The 18,640-nt window shown below is 39.8% G+C and overlaps 1 protein-coding gene across 1 annotated transcript in view; it reads left to right on the top strand.

Annotated features, from left to right (window-relative positions):
- The window catches only part of LOC126185138 (protein sel-1 homolog 1), a 96,289-nt gene extending 82,340 nt beyond the window's left edge, over nucleotides 1-13,949 (top strand). The window contains exons 7-11 of the mRNA XM_049927977.1: nucleotides 4,223-4,371; nucleotides 4,526-4,691; nucleotides 7,831-8,078; nucleotides 12,069-12,191; nucleotides 13,429-13,949. Coding sequence (XP_049783934.1) covers nucleotides 4,223-4,371; nucleotides 4,526-4,691; nucleotides 7,831-8,078; nucleotides 12,069-12,191; nucleotides 13,429-13,563 — 821 coding nt within the window. The 3' untranslated portion in view covers nucleotides 13,564-13,949. The remainder of the gene's footprint in view (nucleotides 1-4,222; nucleotides 4,372-4,525; nucleotides 4,692-7,830; nucleotides 8,079-12,068; nucleotides 12,192-13,428) is intronic.
- Nucleotides 13,950-18,640: the final 4,691 nt, after the last annotated feature.

The following is an 18,640-nucleotide window of genomic DNA, read 5'->3' as shown; positions in this document are numbered from 1 at the left end:
TCATTAGGAGTAGGATCAGGATTATTTTTCTTCGTGGCAAAGTGATATTTCCAGCAGAGAGTACGAGTGTAGGACAGTAAATCTTTGACAAGGGCAGTTTGGTTGAATCCGGGAGTGGGGCTGAAGGTGAGGCCTTTGGATAGGACAGAGGTTTTGGATTGGGAGAGAGGTTTGGAGGAAAGGTTAACTACTGAATTGGGGTGTTGTGGTTCCAAATTGTGTTGACTAGAGTTTTGAGGTGTTGGGGGGAGTGGAGCTGGAAGTGGGAGATTGAGTAGATGGGAGAGACTGGCTCTGTGTGCAATGAGAGGAGGTTGAGGTTCGTTGGAAAGGTTGTGGAGGGTGAGTGAGTTGCCTTTCCGGAGGTGGGAAACCAGGAGATTGGATAGTTTTTTGAGGTGGAGGGTGGCAAGCTGTTCTAATTTGCGGTTGGCCTGTAGGAGGATGCTCTGAATAGCCGGTGTGGATGTCGGAGAGGAAAGAATGAGGACTTTGATTAGGGATAGGAGTTGACGGGTGTGTTCATTGGCTGAGTCAATGTGTAGGTGAGGGATTAGGCGGGTGAGGGTTATGGATTGTGCAGTTTGGAACTGGTATAGGGACTGATGGAAAGAAGGATTACAGCCAGAGATGGGAACTTTTAAGTGTGAGGCCTTTGGGGGTAATGCCAAATGTCAGGCAAGCCTGAGTAAATAAAATATGGGAGCGTAATCTGGCTAGGGTGAAGGCATGTTTTCAGAGGGAATGTAAATAAAATTTAATGGGGTCGTTGTAAGGATGTTGTGAGGGTGACATGGTATTAGAAGGTGGAAAGGGTAACTTGAGGCTAAAGTGAAAATAAAAATGTTTGGGGAGAGATAAAGGTGTGAAAAAAGTCGAAAAAGTATTGGTTTGAGATGAGCTATGTTGATCCCGTGCTGAACTTAGGTTGGTAAACAACGATGTGTACAAAGGTTAGGTAGTTGTGTTGCCTCCAAAACACGTTAAAGGGTGGAGAAATTCAGGAAAAATTTCGAAAAAACTGCGTGTAAATATATTCAAAGGACTGTTTATGTGCTGGCAGATTATGAAAATGAGGCTAACAATTGTCTGATGATGAAATAATAACGTAAAACCTGTGGGAAGCTACTAAAAAATGATCGGTTAATTGGGAAAAAAACGGAATGGAAATAAAACGAAAGTTGTTGGAAATAGCAGAAATGGTTGTTTAATGGGTGAAAGGAACTGAAGCTGTGAAATAGCATTGACGAGGTTACACAAAATGTTTGTAAACTGGGAACAGTGGATTTTATAGCAGCGGTAATGTTGAGAGCGCTAAAATTTTTTTTAGGTTATGGTTTGGAAGTAAATTACGTATTATTGAGTATATATTGGCAGGATAACATGTATGGTAGATTACGGAAAAAAGGGAAGCTGAATACAAAGTGAAACTACTTGTACAAACAAAAAGATGACAGAAAAGATTTCAAAATGCAACAGTGACAATAACAAATGTAATTGTTGGGGTCAAATTAATGATATGAATAAAATAGAAAGAAACATTCCACATGAGAAAAATATGTTAAAAACAAAGATTCCATGACTTACCAAACGGGAAAGTGCTGGTAGATAGACACAATAAAAAAACACACATACAAAATTTCAAGCTTTCGCAACCAACGGTTGCATCGTCAGGAAAGAGGGAAGGAGAGGGAAAGACCCACATCCTTTCATCTCCCATCCTTCATCAAAGACACCAACCACTTTCTCGAACGCCTGGAATCCTTACCCAGTCTGTTACCACCGGAAACCATCCTTGTAACCAGAATTTCCTCTCCAACCTCAACTCCTTTGGTTCCATCAGATTCACCTGGTCCTACTCCAAATCCCATGCCACTTTCCTTGACGTTGACCTCCATCTGTCCAGTGGCCAGCTTCACACATCCGTCCACATCAAACCCACCAACAAGCAACAGTACCTCCATTATGACAGCTGCCACCCATTCCATATCAAACGGTCCCTTCCCTACAGCCTAGGCCATCGTGGCAAACGAATCTGCTCCAGTCCTGAATCATTACACCAACAACCTGAAAACAGCTTTCGCATCCTGCAACTACCCTCCCGACCTGGTACAGAAGCAAATAACCAGAGCCACTTCCTCATCCCCTCAAACCCAGAACCTCTCACAGAAGAACCCCGAAAGTGCCCGACTTGTGACAGGATACTTCCCGGGACCGGATCAGACTCTGAATGTGGATCTCCAGCAGGGATACGACTTCCTCGCATCCTGCAACTACCCTCCCGACCTGGTACAGAAGCAAATAACCAGAGCCACTTCCTCATCCCCTCAAACCCAGAACCTCTCACAGAAGAACCCCGAAAGTGCCCGACTTGTGACAGGATACTTCCCGGGACCGGATCAGACTCTGAATGTGGATCTCCAGCAGGGATACGACTTCCTCAAATCCTGCCCCGAAATGAGATCCATCCTTTATGAAATCCTCCCCACTCCACCAAGAGTGTCTTTCCGCCTTCCACCTAACCTTCGTGTAACCTCTTGGTTCATCCCTATGAAATCCCCAAACCACCTTCCCTACCTTCTGGCTCCTACCCTTGTAACCGCCCCCAGTAAAGCACCCACGTGATTTACCAACTGACCTGCCTACACTGTGACGCTTTCTATGTGGGAATGACCAGCAACAAACTGTCCATTCGCATGAATGGACACAGGCAGACAGTGTTTGTTGGTGATGAGGATCACCCTGTGGCTAAACATGCGTTGGTGCACGGCCAGCACATCTTGGCACAGGGTTACACCGTCCGGGTTATCTGGATACTTCCCACTAACACCAACCTATCAGAGCTCCGGAGATGGGAACTTGCCCTTCAATATATCCTCTCTTCCCGTAATCCACCAGGCCTCAACCTCCGCTAATTTCAAGTTGCCGCCACTCGTACCTCACCTGTCACTCAACATCTTTGCCTCTGCACTTCCGCCTTGACTGACATCTCTGCCCAAACGCTTTGCCTTTAAATATGTCTGCTTGTGTCTGTGTATGTGTGGATGGATGTGCGTGCGTGCGTGCGCACGCGAGTGTATACCTGTCCTTTTTGTTTCCCCCTAAGGCAAGTCTTTCCACTCCCGGGATTGGAATGACTCCTTACCCTCTCCCGTAAAACCCACATCCTTTCATCTTTCCCTCTCCTTCCTGACGGAGCAACCGTTGGTTGCGAAAGCATGAAATTTCGTGTGTGTGTTGTTTTTTTTGTCTATCTACTAGCACTTTCCCGTTTGGTAAGTCATATATACATATATATATATATATATATATAAATAAAATAGAAAGAAACATTCCACATGGGAAAAAGATATTAAAAACAAAGATTCCATGACTAATGATCAGCATATATTCAGACAAGAATAAAATCCATTTTTCCTGAATTCTGTATTTTGTTTTACTTTCTTATCTCCTCCCCCCCCCCCCCCCCCCCCCCTCTCCCTAACACTATTTCTGCTCCTCCTTTTCTTATTCCCCAGGATAGGACACTTCTTTTTAACCATATTCAGTTTGGATACTCCCATATTTCATATGACAGACTGATGATGAAAATCATAAAAATCAAAGATGTGGCTTGTACATGGATGGACAGAAACTATGAGATGTGCTGATGAAAGCTTACAGGTGCAACTACTGGCTGGCCTGATGTCCATTAGTGAACCAAAGTGTCTTAAGTGTTTTGCCACATTCATAAATTAGTGTTTCAAAGACAAGTAGCATGATGTTGATCGTTAATGTTTCCTATCATCACTAATGGGAAGTGATATTTCTGTATCTAGAAATTTTACATTGATATGAGTTGAGAGGTTGAAGCTTATTTTAAGATGTTTGAAAAAAAATTAAAAAAAACTGTTAAAGAAAGGTAATGCATTTGAAATGATGTTGGAAAAGGAGAAACAAGTGAATAGTGACTTGTATATGAGGAAATTTTTGAGATCATATATATAGTACGTCTGAAGTCACTGGGCTGTTGGTGGTTTTACACTCAAACAGTTGTGTTACAAAAATATTCTTCAGAAAATCAAAGTTAGAAATTATTGTCTAATAGACACATGCCACACTTACTTATGTGGCCATATTTGGCACTAGTTTTTTAAGTGCAAAATAATAGCTATCCTTACTCATGCAGTAACATTACAATAGTTTGATATAACTTATTTAATTTTTATTAATCTTATCACAGGAGGCCTAGGAGTGCGTCGTGATTACAAGTTGGCGAATAAATACTTCAGTCTTGCATCACAGTCTGGTCACATTCTTGCGTTCTACAATCTGGCACAGATGCATGCGACGGGAACCGGTTTAATGCGGTCATGTCCAACAGCTGTTGAGGTGAGATGTTAAAATGTTGAGTTTTATTCCTTACTGAAACTGCGTAACTGTAGTCTCTGATTTTAAATTGGATGTTGATAAATTTAGTTAGTGAAATTTCAGATGTTTCCAAATGAATAAGTATATCTATTTGTCTATTGTATTTTTATTTTAGCTTTTCAAAAATGTCGCAGAAAGGGGAAAGTGGGGTGAGAAATTAATGGAAGCACACAATCACTACCGAGAAGGTAGATATGATGAGGCATTTGTTACATATGCATTACTGGCAGAACTTGGTTATGAGGTTGCACAAAGTAATGCGGCCTTCTTATTGGACAGAGGTGAGTCCCTTTAATTCATAAAGTGTATAGTACTAAAGATGAAATGGCAGTGAGTCACCTCTTTCTCAGAGTTGTCTTGATCAAAAAAGTTTCAAAGTATGGTTCGAAAAAAAATTGTGCTGGAAATACTTTATAAACAAGAATTAGATTTGCAATATCAAATTATTAAGTAACTTCTACAATGAGGTTACAGCTTCAGTTATATTCCACCAAGAGCATGAAAATTAAGAATTAAACGATATATTAGCCCATTTTTCATGCTGCTTTGAAAGAGATTTCTTGATCACACAATTGGAATGCACTGGAACCATTATCAAAATAAAGATGATTTTATTTTACCAGGACAGCACTGGTTCTCTAACAAAGAACAACTGAATGAAAGAGCTAGTGTAAGAAAATGAAGAAATTAATAATAGTAATGTGAAGACACAAGATAATAACAATAGCTTGAAGTTCATTTGTTAAATAAATGTTGTGTTCAAAATTAAAGATCCAATTAGTTTTAAACATGGAATCTATAATCAATGTATATTGCAAGTTAGACAACTTAGTTGAACATAACAACCAATCATTATGATTTTCGCAATGTGTACTACAAAGATGCATGTTAGGAAGAACGTAAAGGGGCAGAAGGACAGGAAAAAAGAAGAGATACAGAAGTTGAATGATAGCAGTAGTTAAGAAATCCAGATGGGTGGGTTATGAACCATTGAAATACGTAGAAGATGGATTAATATGATTATAATCAGGACGTTCTTGGTTGTCTGAAGTTATAAAACAAAAAACTTGGAGAAAACTAGCACGGTTCCTGTGGAAAGGAGCTAAGTCAGTTTCTTTTCCTATTCTCCCTGAACCTGAGCTTGTGCCGTCGCTCTTTATGACCTCATTGTCAACAAGACATTAAACCCTACTCATCCCATTTCCATATTGTCTGATCAAAAAAGATAGATTTCTTTTGCTGTTATTAGGGTACAAGATGCTGTCTCCTCATTGGAGAGTTTCAGCTTATGATACTCAGTAGCCCTACTTCAAAGATTGTGAGCGTAAAAACAAAACTGGTGCATTCTGTACATTTGCTATGTCTTCATAAAAAGTCTGTTAAAAAAATTCAAAACTTTGTCCACAAATTTTTTCTGCTCTTACCTTCTACTTGTCGTGCATGGTATCCTTCAAAATACTCTCCGGCACAATTGATACGCCACTCTCAGTGCTGTTTCCACTTCTGGAAGCAGCCTTAGTACCCTTCTTGCTGGATCGTGCAAAGTGTTTCCTGTGAATTTTCTTTTATCCCATCTATCATTGCAAATCTTTGTCCTTTCAACAGGGTTTTCAATTTTGGAAGAAAAAAAAAAAAAAAAAAAAAAAAAAAGTTTGCTGGGACCAGGTCTGGAGAGTACAAAGGATGAGACAGCACAGTGATTTCGTTTTTTGCACAGTAGTTATGCACCAACTGGGATGAATGTGCAGGTGCGTAATTGTTATGTGAGAGCCATGAAATTTCTCACCACATTTCAAACAGTTTCATTCTCACATTTTCTTGCAGGCATCACAACACGTCCCTGTAGTACCACTGATTAACAGTTCGTGCCTGTGGCACGAATTCATGATGAACTAACCCTTCAAAATCAAAGAAAACTATCAGCATGGCTTTGACATTTGACCTGACCCGATGCGTTTTTTTTGATCTTGGAGAACCTTTCCCGACCCATTGTGAAGATTGAATCTTGATGTCAACATCATCACCATAGATCCATGTCGCATCACCAGTTGTGATTCGCATTTGCTTGATCCAAAAGCTCTTAACGGATTGCGAGGTGAAGGTCTTGATGGTAACATGATGCATTCCAATATGCTGTGTCAGAATTTCATGACTTGATCTAACTGAAATGTTGCATTCTTCTGCAATCACTCGGACAGTCAGTCTTTGATTGGCATGCACAATTTCATTGATGTTCCTGCCATGAGCATTGTCAACAGATGTCGAAGGGCGTCCTGAACGAGAGTCATCTTATAACTTCCATCTGGCTATTTTTAAACCATGTGAACCATTCATAACACTGAGTACAGCTTAAGCTCTCATCACCATAGGCTTCCTGCATCATTTGGTGTTTCCCTTTAAAGGTTTTCTCGAGTTTCACGCAAAATTTAATGCAGACGAATTGCTCCTCTAACTCTAGCCATCTCATAATTCGCAAACAGTGAGGCACAATGTTCTACTCAATACAGCTCTGAACAGTAACTAAGAGACATACAATGATGAAAGTTCTGGCAGTTACACATAAACACAGGTGTGTGCAGGAATGCCAACTGCACCATTGGCATGAAATTACACATTTTGTGGAATTTTTTTTGAACAGACCTTGTATAGGGTACCTGACAGTAGAAGGTATGTCCTGTTGCTCCGTTGCAAGAGCATATGACTCTCGTATAAGTGTAACAAGAAAGTATTAGAAAGCTTAGGTGACAGACAAGCGTGACGGCCCTTATATTGACAAAGCCGTATGCTTTCCGCCACTGTGTATCACAAAACTATATTCTTATTTGTAAAGTATGATGCTCTAAAGCCAAAGGAACTGTTAATAGTTATATATATTTTTTTTTTTGAAGAAAACATAAAATTTTTTGCAGCAGGATCATTTTGGACATTAGCATTCAGAGTGATGCGCTGCTGCAAATCTTAAGTCACAAAAAATAACTTATTTGAGGAATTGATGAAGATGAATCACGTTTTAATCTTCCAAGAACTGCATGAAACTTGCAATCAGGCTCAAAGAAATTATTTTGTTAGGTTTAATTGTTCTGTTGCAGACTCATGCTTGTGGAGCAGCACATGATATTGCAATTTTTTCTGCAGGATCTTTTGTTGTAATCTCTCATGTTGTCAAAATCTTGCTTCCACAATATACAAAATATTATTACCTCTTCTCTGGTATTTACACAAAAGAAAAAGTGGATAAACTAGGAAATATATTATGTCCTACAGAAAGTGAGCACTGTTAAAACACTTGCACAGCAAACATTTATATGACAGAGTTGAGTTCAAAAATGTTAGTTGCATGAATAAAAATGCTTTATTGTTTCTGAATCAAAATTTTTGTGGCCATTGTTATAGTGATACGTATATTTTTTCATATTACAGGAGATGTTTCAATGTTCGTAGAGCCAGAAACATACGTACGTGCTCTTATGTATTGGGGCCGTGCAGCAGCACAAGGTTACTCAGCGGCCCAAGTAAAATTGGGGGACTATTATTATTATGGATTGGGAACACCTGTTGATTATGAAATGGCAGCCTCACATTACCAAATTGCTTCAGACCAACAACACAATGCTCAGGCGATGTTCAATTTGGGATACATGCATGAGCAAGGCCTTGGAATGCGACAAGTAAGTATTAATCTTTTTATGTCTGAACATTACCTTCACCATTTTCATTTTGTTAGAAGGCATCATACATGCTTGTTCATTCCAATATGGTATATGGTTTTACTGTTAGTGTGGAGCACCAGTTCAATATGAACAGAACTATTAAATCTTTTCAGTATGTATCAGATGATATTTTGGTAGGAGAAGAAAGTATCTTTTATAAATTTGTTTTACGTTTGCAGAATGACAAGAGAGGCAGTTACATGTATCTTTGCTCTAAGTAATCTTATTTTTCTGATTTCTGTTCTAAATGGTATCTAGACACTTTATCATCTCATCCCCTTCCCCCTTCTCATAATCTAAACTAGTGTTCAGCATGAAATCAATATAACAATTGTAACCCCTTCCCCTCCTCCTATATGTAATAATCTGTCAACACAGTGTGTCGTCCGTCCCCGGTAGCTGCATGGTCAGTGTGACAGAATGTCTATCCTAAGGACCCGGGTTCGATTCCCAGGTGGGTCAGAGATTTTCTCCGCTCAGGGACTGAATGTTGTGTTGTCCTAATCATCATGATTTCATCCCCATTGACGCGCAAGTTGCCGAAGTGGCGTCAAATCGAAAGACTTGCACCGGGCGAACGGTCTATCTGACGGGAGGCCCTAGACACAAGACATTTTTTTAACACAGTGTGTCAGTAAGATGCTTCCATAACAGATAATTATATACACTGCTCAGAAAGTTATGCAATTCCATGATGACTTACATAGCTTGCATTTTTTTCTTTTTTTTTAAATATTGGGAACATCTTTCTCTGTTGTCCTGCACATAAGATATCTTAACACACAGCCACCTGTATAATGGACATAAAAGTAAACTTGCATTCTCAGTACAATGTGTTGTCTCCAGTTTGTGAATGGAGCATGTATTGTCACTTTACTGCACATGGAAAGTTGCTTGCCGAATTGGCACACACAACAGTGATGTTGTTTGCCGAATTGGCACACACAACAGTGATGTTGTGTGACTATATAGCCGTTATTGTGAGTTTAAAAACATTGAAAGTTGCGTTGTAGCAGTTGCCTGTAGTCAATGACACTAGTTAACAACTGTTGCCTGAAAATTATGGCTCATAGGTGTCCTTGGGAGAAGGCAGCAGAGAGTATTATATTGATCCACACAGTGTGCAACTATCTCCACATGATTAATTTGACCCATAGGTGATCATTACAAACAACACTACAAACTCCAAAATACTGCAGTGTGTGAAAAATATGGGCTAGGGAACACACAGAATAGAACCTTCATCAATGGCATTAGGTTCTCTTCACCGACAAGTGCAGGATTTGTCTGATGCTTGATAATAATTACAGAAAAGTGTGGAGGTACCACTGTATGTCATGAGCATGTACTCCGTAGATAATGCAGGGACGTGGGTCAGTCGTATTGTGGTCTGCTGTCATGTATGGATGTAGTACATCTCTTATCACTATCAAGAATAATTTTGAGCATTGTACAAGAAGCAGGATCAGTTAAATGGAATGGCCTGCAATCTCTTCTGCCCTGAACCCGATCACTTGTGCCAGTCAAAACTTGTAAGGCATCACTGTAGGAACCCTCCTCCCACATTATATAACATGAGCAGAGTCACCATCTAAGGAAGGGAAAAAAGCAACATCTCTACCTTCTTGATGGTAACCTGCCAAGGAGGATTTCAGAATGTAACAGTGCAAAGGGTAGAGTAACAAGGTGTTGAATGTTGTTTATCAACAGTTTTTGATTCTACAGGTGTGCACTTTCGAGCAAACAGCCATTATTTTGGAATCTCCAGGTTGGAATATCAAAAATATTACGAAAACAATAGATTGCTACTCACTGAAAAGGTGACCAGTTGAGTTGCAGATAGGCACAACAAACACTTTCGGGTAAAGCCTTCTTTAGGAAAGAAAACACACACACATTCACACAAGCAAGCACACCTCACTGGCACCTTCAGCCAGACTGTGACTGTCATGTGGATAGCAATCTGGAGTGAGGTGGGGAAGAGGGAGGGATAGCAGGATATGAGAGGTGGGGGAGAGAAGAGCGCTGCCTGGTGGGGTGTGCAGGGACCAGACTGCAAGGCACAGTGATGGGAGATGGGGGTAAAAGAAAGAAAGGGGAAGTGGAAAAGGAGAGAAGCAGGGAAGGGGAAGGTACAGGTGATTACAGAATGTTAAAAGGAAAGGAGTGATAGGATGAGGGGGCAGAAACTGTTAGTTGGAGGGTGGAGAGAGAGAGAGAGAGAGAGAGAGAGAGAGAGAGAGAGAGAGGCTTACAGTAGGTTGAGGTTGGGACAATTTTGGGAGATGAGAATGGGTTGCAGGATAACTCCCATCTGCACAGTTCAGAAAAGCTGGTGGTGAAGGAGAGGATCCAGAAGGCCTGGGTTGTGAGGCAGCCATTGAAAGTCTCACCAAAGCCTCCACAGGCAGGCACTATCCCCCAGACGTAGTCCGCAGACAGATTTCCCATACCATTTCCCCAAACACCTCCAATTTTCCCACCGCCTCCAAGAACCAGCTACAAAAAGAGTGCCCTCTTCATCACCCAATACCTCCCTGAACTGTAACAACTGAACCACATCCTTTGTCAGGGTTTTGGTTATCCATCATCATGCCCTGAAATTAGGGATTCCTACCGAAGACCCAGGTCAAGAATCTGCCCAATCCATCCACCCGGCTTACCCTATTCCAGTCCTGTCACATCTTATATCACCATCAAAGACCAGGCCATCTGTGAAAGCAACCAAGCTGCATACTAGCTCTGCTGCAACCATTGCACCACTTTTTATATTGGTATGACTACCAACCAGCTGTCCACTACAATGAAAGTCTACCACCAAACTGTGTCCTAGAGCAGAATAGATCACCCTGTGACACAACATGCAACTGAACATACGCTAGATTTCAGCGGCTGCTTCACAACCCATGCCATCTCGATCCTCTCCCCTCTCCCCCTCCAGCAGCTTTTCTGACCTGTGCACATGGGAATTATCTTTAAAACACAGTCTCTGCTCCTGAAATTATCCTTGCCTCAACACACAGTCCCCACATCCACCACACACCATTTTGTGTCCTATCACCTCTTCTGTTTTCACAGTCCCTCGCCCTCAATGTGTACTGCCCTCTGCCAATACATCCACCCATCCTTTCCCCCTTCCCTGTCTTCTCCATTTCTGCTCACCTTTCTTTCCCCTCACACCCCACCTCTCGACACTGTGCCTGTCAATCTCTAGTCTCTGCGTGCCTCAACAGACTCACTCCCCCCCTCCACCTGTACCCTGCTCTATCCCTCGCCCTTCCCCGCCTTGCTCCAGATTGCTATTCATGTGACAGTCACATTCTGGTTGGAGGTGCCTGTGTGCGTGAGCGTGCGTGTGTTTTCTTTGCTGAAGAAGAGTTTGGCCAAAAGCTTTAATCTGTAACAGTCTTTTTGTTGTGCCTATCAGCAACTTGACTGGTCTTGTTTATGATGAGTAGCAATCTATACTTTCCCTAATATTGTTGCCATTGTATTTTTATTTCACAGTAAAGTTCCTGTTTTGTCTTTGTGTTCCATAGCTTCTAAGTACCTGAAAAAGGAAGACATGAGTGCCAGAAAGTTGAAATATGACTTTGCTTTATCAATGACTAGTTTAAATAGCATTGAGTCATGCTGGGAAACTGTGGTGTGCCACTGTCATGTGCCATGGATCATTAAACACAGGCAGTACTTTTGTATCTCTCTCTGTAATGAGTATAGGTTCAGCTAAAAAAAAAAAAAACCAATTTTATGCTGCTGTATTTTCATGAAACCTTAAAAATATTACTGATTTACAGTTGTGTAGGATGTTTCTCATCTATTTATAGAAAATATTTGTATCTTAATGTCAAGATTGGTGGTTTCTTTAGATACACTGTGTCTTAATTAGTGGTATGTTACTTCCTTTTAGACTTGTTTCGCTAATTATCCAATTCTATTTTTTCATAGGACATACACTTGGCCAAACGCTGCTACGATATGGCTGCAGAAACAAGTGCTGATGCTAAAGTTCCTGTGACACTGGCTTTAATGAAGCTTTCTATTCTCTTTGGTCTAAAATATATACGAGAGGTAAATTGTTATTAGTAATGAGTGTATGAAAATTATCAGATAGTTAATTGTTTTGTCTGTGATCAGGAAACACCATATTAAGTTGTTTAACTAGTTAAGAGTGACTGTGCATATGGGCTTGCATTTTAGATAGTCTTAGAAGTTAGATTTTTGTATCTTAAATAAGCATAAACACTGCTTTGAGTTTCATGGTCACACATTATATCTTCTTTATGTATGAAGAGTTTCATTAGAGCAGTGTAAATTAGAGTCTTATCTTGTATATTGAAACATTAATTTGTTGATAAATGTGAACTAACTTTAGTCCACACGTCAAAGATAAGAGTTAATGGAAGCCCAACAAATAGCACAGTTACGCCATGCAAAAAGACTAACTGTGTATCTGGTAATGGAAGATACACAAAAGAAGTTGCCATATCAAGTCAGAATTGTAAAACAACAAAAACAAAAAACTTTGTGTAGAAATACATTGTACGGTGTTGCCGTTGCTAACTGTGGGATATGTTATCCTTACTGAGAAGTAGTCAAAAATAGAACATTAAGCATCTTACACACACATAAACTGATTGAAAAATACTCCAGTATTCAGTTAGGAGCAGCATAAGGTGCATTAACACGTGTTGAATTTTATGGCTATTTGTGGCCACAGTACTTTGCTGCCATGTGGCTGCAATACATTGCAATATCTTTTTATGACCTGGCAGTATTACTGATGGAGCATGCTATTATGGTAATACTCTGGCTTGAGTAAACACTTGTGGTCCAGAAGTGTAATGCTGCAATTGTTGATGGGCAATAGTGGCTGGTCCATATTGTCAGCAGCATGCAGTTTCAATGGCCTTTGTAAATTTACCTTCAGAAACTTGATAGTCTCAATTCAGGATTTTACTTCTGAAGTCTGGTAACATCAACTTCAAACTGTGGGCCATGGGAAAAGTCAAGAGGTAACATAGAATTCAGTATTCTGTTTTAGGACTGAATATGCGGGCAGATGCTAGTTGTTAGTTCAGGTCATACTGAGACAGTTAAACAGGAGATGGGATGAATGCTATCCAAAATATCTCTCTCCTCCTCCTCCTCCTCCTCCTCTCCCCCCCCCCCCCCCTCCCTCCCTTCCCCCAGTCCCGACTCCCTCGGTTTTGCGCTATTGTCGACGGTTCCTAAGTTAAGAGTACAGTTTTTTCTCCACATTATTTAATATGTAGTAATAATCATGAATTTTATTTTATATTTACAGCACCACTGGCAGGACTGGTTTCTGCTTCTCAACTTGGACCAAATATTCGGTTCCAACTGGGACTTGTACCTGATAACGACTCTGGTTGGCCTTCTGGGCATTGTTGTTTACTTTCGAAGACCACAGCTACAGTAATGTGTGCCAGTCAGCAAATTTTTAACCATTTTAATTTCCATGAAACTATTTATCAGTGTGCTGTATGTAGTAAGGGGTGTTGATGCAAAAACTTTGCTGTACCTGCATAACTGAAGCTGACTGGTGTGATGTGCTCCTTATGTGATAAATTGTCAACTGTAAAAATTGATTGAATGTGCAAAAATAGGTTTCAACAGTTTGTGATTGTGATGAATAGACTAAAATACAAGATTTCATAAATTTTATATTTTTCACTCATTTATTGGTGAATTTCAGTCTTACAAGCCAAATTACTGTTTATTTTTTCTGTATAAAGGCTGTGTTTGGAATCAGTTTCATTGCCAATAAATGATGTACACATTACTAATAAACTCAGGTCTCCAGGACTTGTGGTGCAATTCATAAGATGGTATTGGAAGTTTTCCCTTTGTAGTAATTCTTGTTATACATAAGTACTGCAATCTATATGTACCCACAATATACCCATACACCATAATTCCCACACATCCAAAATTTTTTTTTGATGTTTTTACTTCCTCTTATGCAGTGTCATATTCTCTCTTGACTGTAGCCTTCTTGCGTAGTATCAGTAGTCTTCTTATAGACTAAACATCCATTTTTATCACAAGTCTAACAGCTGTTCAAGTGACATTTGAGTGGATTAAAAGAACTAAGAAAGTAAGTGAATTACTCAGCCCTGCAGCATTCACAAATTTGTTGCCATTCATAGCAGTGGCAGTAATATTAAACTCCATTGGCATTTTATCACTGTATCCACAAACAAAAGTGGAATAAAACATCATTTTGTAGATTTCTGAATTATATGTAGATTCTGTATTGTAGGAGGAGAATGATGATGTGAAAGTGACATCAGATGTAATAAGGGAAAGCTGTGTCCATCCACTGCTCAATGTATCATGCATTTGTAACCCGATATTTCTGCAGTAAGCAAAGCTAGAAGAGTTGATTGTCCTTAACAGTGTGTATTAAATGAATTCTTGAATACTCACAGTAGGTTACTCATCTCTAATTGGCCACCATATATAAATTTCAATCAAATATGTGAAAAATTTGTGTAAATCAATAACACCTTACCAGACAATGAATCATTGGTCACCAAAAATTCAACCTTAAGTGTTTGGATCATAGGGAAATTACACAGAATAGAAAAATAAAGGAGAGCCTTTAGACCAATTTGAATCTCCAATTTTTTTTAGCCAGACAGTAAGACAAAGAAAAATGTTATGAACTTGGCTTTATGTATCCTTGCTTCAGTAGATACCACTTTGGCAGCAGGTAAATAATCTCTTCTCTTATAGCTCAGCATGTGAGTTGCACATTCCACATTATGATGATTATAAATGAATGGCAATGAAAAATTTAATTAACTGCAATACAGCATTCTACGGATCGAGCGTGAAATGCCCGATCGCTTAATCGGGCAGGCAGGTTAGAAAATTTAAGAAGGAAAATGGATAGGTTAAAGTTAAATATAGTGGGAGTTTGTGAAGTTTGTGGCAGGAGGAACAAGACTTCTGGAAAGGTGACTACAGGGTTATAAATACAAAATCAAATAGGGGCAATGCAGGAGTAGGTTTAATAATGAATAAATAAAATAGGAGTGTGGGTAAGCTACTACAAACAGCATAATGAACGCATTATTGTGGCCAAGATAGACACTAAGCCCATTCCTCCCACAGTAGTACAAGTTTATATGCCAACTACTCCGCAGATGATGAAGAGATTGATAAAATGTATGATGAGATAAAAGAAATCATTCAGATAGTGAAGGGAGACAAAAATTTAATGGTCATGGGTCACTGGAATTCCATAGTAGGGAAAGGAAGAGATGGAAACATAGTAGGTGAATATGGAATTGCGGTAAGAAATGAGAGGAAGCCGCCTGGTAGAATTTTGCACAGAGCATAGCTAACATTAGGTTCAAGAATCATGAAAGAAGGTTGTATACATGGAAAAGGCCTGGGGATACTAGGTGGTTTCAGGTTTTAAATTGTAGACATTTCCAGGGGCAGATGTGGATTCTGACCACATTCTATTGGTTATGAACTGTAGATTAAAACTGAAGAAACTGCAAAAAGGTGGGAATTTAAGGAGATGGGACCTGGATAAACTGAAAGAGCCAGAGGTTGTAGAGTGAATCAGGGAGAGCATTAGGGAACGATTGATAGGAATGGGGAAAAGAAATACAGTAGAAGAAGAATGGGTAGCTTTGAGGGAGGAAATAGTGAAGGCAGCAGAGGATCAAATAGGTAAAAAGGCGAGGGCTAGTAGAAATCCTTGGGTAACGGAAGATATAATGAATTTAATCGATGAAAGGAGAAAATATAAAAATGCAGTAAATGAAGAGGGGAAAAAGGAAAACAAACATCTCAAAAATGAGATCGACAGGAAGTGCAAAATGACTAAGTAGGGATGGCTAGAGGACAAATGTAAGGATGTAGAAACATATATCACTAGGGGTAAGATAGATACTACCTACAGGAAAATTAAAGAGACCTTTGGAGAAATGAGAACCGCTTGTATGAATGTCAAGAGCAGAAAGGCGGGAGGAGTATATAGAGGGTCTATACAAGGGCGATGTACTTGAGGACAATATTATGGAAATGGAAGAGGATGTAGATGAATATGAAATGGGAGATATGATACTGCGTGAAGAGTTTGACAGAGCACTGAATGATCTAAGTCGAAACAAGGTAGCGGGAGTAGACACCATTCCATTAGAACTACTGATAGCCTTGGGAGAGCCAGTCCTGACAGAACTCTACCATCTGGTGAGCAAGATGTATGAGACAGGCGAAATACCCTCAGACTTCAAGAAGAATATAATAATTCCAATCCCAAAGAAAGCAGGTGTTGACAGATGGGAAAAGTACCGAACTATCAGTTTAATAAGTCATGGCTGCAAAATACTAACGCGAATTCTTTACAGACGAATGGAAAAACTGATAGAAGCCGACCTCGGGGAAGATCAGTTTGGATTCTGTAGAAATGTTGGAACACGTGAGGCAATACTGACCCTACGACTTATCTTAGAAGATAGATTAAGGAAAGGGAAACTTATGTTTCTAGCATTTGTAGACATACAGAAAACTTTTGACAATGTTGACTGGAATACTCTTTCAAATTCTGAAAGTGGCAGGGGTAAAATACAGGGAGTGAAAGGCTATTTACAATTTGTACAGAAACCAGATGGCAGTCATAAGAGTCAAGGGACATGAAAGGGAACAGTGGTTGGGAAGGGAGAGAGACAGGGTTATAGCCTATCCCCGATGTTATTCAATCTGTATATTGAGCAAGCAGTAAAGGAAACAAAAGAAAAATTCGGAGTAGGTATTAAAATCCACGGAGAAAAAATAAAAACTTTGAGGTTTGCCAATGACATTGTAATTCTATCAGAGACAGCAAAGGACTTGGAAGAGCAGTTGAATGGAATGGACAGTGTCTTGAAAAGAGGATATAAGATGAACATCTACAAAAGCAAAATGAGGATAATGGAATGTAGTCGAATTAAATTGGGTGATGCTGAGGGAATTAGATTAGGAAATGAAACGCTTAAAGTAGTAAATGAGTTTTGCTATTTGGGGAGCAAAATATCTGATGATGGTCGAAGTAGAGAAGATATAAAATGTAGACTGGCAATGGCATGGAAAGTGATTCAGAGGCACAGAAATTTGTTAACATAGAGTATAGATTTACGTGTCAGGAAGTCTTTTCTGAAAGTATTTGTATGGAGTGTAGCCATGTATGGAAGTGAAACGTGGATGATAAGTAGTTTGGACAAGAAGAGAATAGAAGCTTTCAAAATGTGGTGCTACAGAAGAATGCTGAAGATTGAATGGGTAGATCACATAACCAATGAGGAGGTATTGAATAGAATAGTGAGAAGATAAATTTGTTTTTTCTAGTCAATTACAGAATAATAATTAGTTTCACATGTTTTTTACGTATTTTATCTCCCCCATCCCCCCACAAGCTGTGGTCTTACCTGCAGTTGGATAGATTGCTTGCCTTAATGACACAGTTATACCATAGGTGCAAACACAGTGGAGGGTTAAGTAGTTAAAAGGGCAATAGTCTGGATTATTGACTTATTTAGCCTTGTAACATTAGCCAACACGGTCTTGCTATGTTGGTGTTGCAGATTGCTGAAAGCAAGGGGAAAACTACAGCTGCTACAATTCCCAAGGATATGAAGCTCAAATGTGTCGTTTAATAATGATTGCATTCTTTTGGTTAACATATGAGGGCTACTCAGAAAGTAGGGAACATTTCCATCTGATGAAGCTAGGCATGCACCGATCGCGTATATTTTGGTATTTCCATGCTCAGCACCTCAGTCGGCATCCATCTGTGACAGCAGGAACGTCTCTGTGCATCATTTTTTTTTTTTTTTTTTTAATATTCGAATTTGAAATGTGCGCTGCAATCGAAAATCCCACCAGTTGTGAGGTGCAGTCTGTGATATGGTTTTGGTTGGCAAAAAACCTAAAACCTATAGAAACTTATCATGAACTGTGCGAAGTGTATGGAAACAACATAATGAGTGAATGTTCCATCTCGAAATGGTGCATACGGTTTAAAACTGGCCGAACCAACATTCATGATGAAGAGAAGAGTGGATGCCCGAGCGTTGTGACTGATGATCTTGTCGCTAAAGTTGATGAAACGATTCGTGAAAACCGTTGCTTCACAATAACGGAGTTTTCGCTTTCTTTTCCACAAGTTTCACTGACTTTGTTGTTTGAAAATGTCACTCAAAAGGTAGGCTACCAAAAATTTTGTGCACTATGGGTGCCCAGAATGCTAACAGAGCACTATAAATAACAGTGAATGGGGGCAACGTTGACATTTCTGGAGGCCTACCACAAATATGGTGATTCATTACTGGATCAAATCGTAACAGGTGTCGAGATTTGGGTGAAACATGTCAATTGCGAGACAAAATTACAGTCCATGGAGTGGGGGCACACAAGGTCTCCCCAAAAACTAAGAAAATGTTTGCAAACCTTGTCAGCAAGGAAGTTGATGGTGGCAGTGTTTTGGGATAGGCAAGGTG

The sequence above is a fragment of the Schistocerca cancellata genome, chromosome 1 (assembly GCF_023864275.1).
Source record: "Schistocerca cancellata isolate TAMUIC-IGC-003103 chromosome 1, iqSchCanc2.1, whole genome shotgun sequence".
In the NCBI taxonomy this organism is placed as follows: domain Eukaryota; kingdom Metazoa; phylum Arthropoda; class Insecta; order Orthoptera; family Acrididae; genus Schistocerca; species Schistocerca cancellata.
This window is presented reverse-complemented; position numbering and strand designations above follow the sequence as displayed.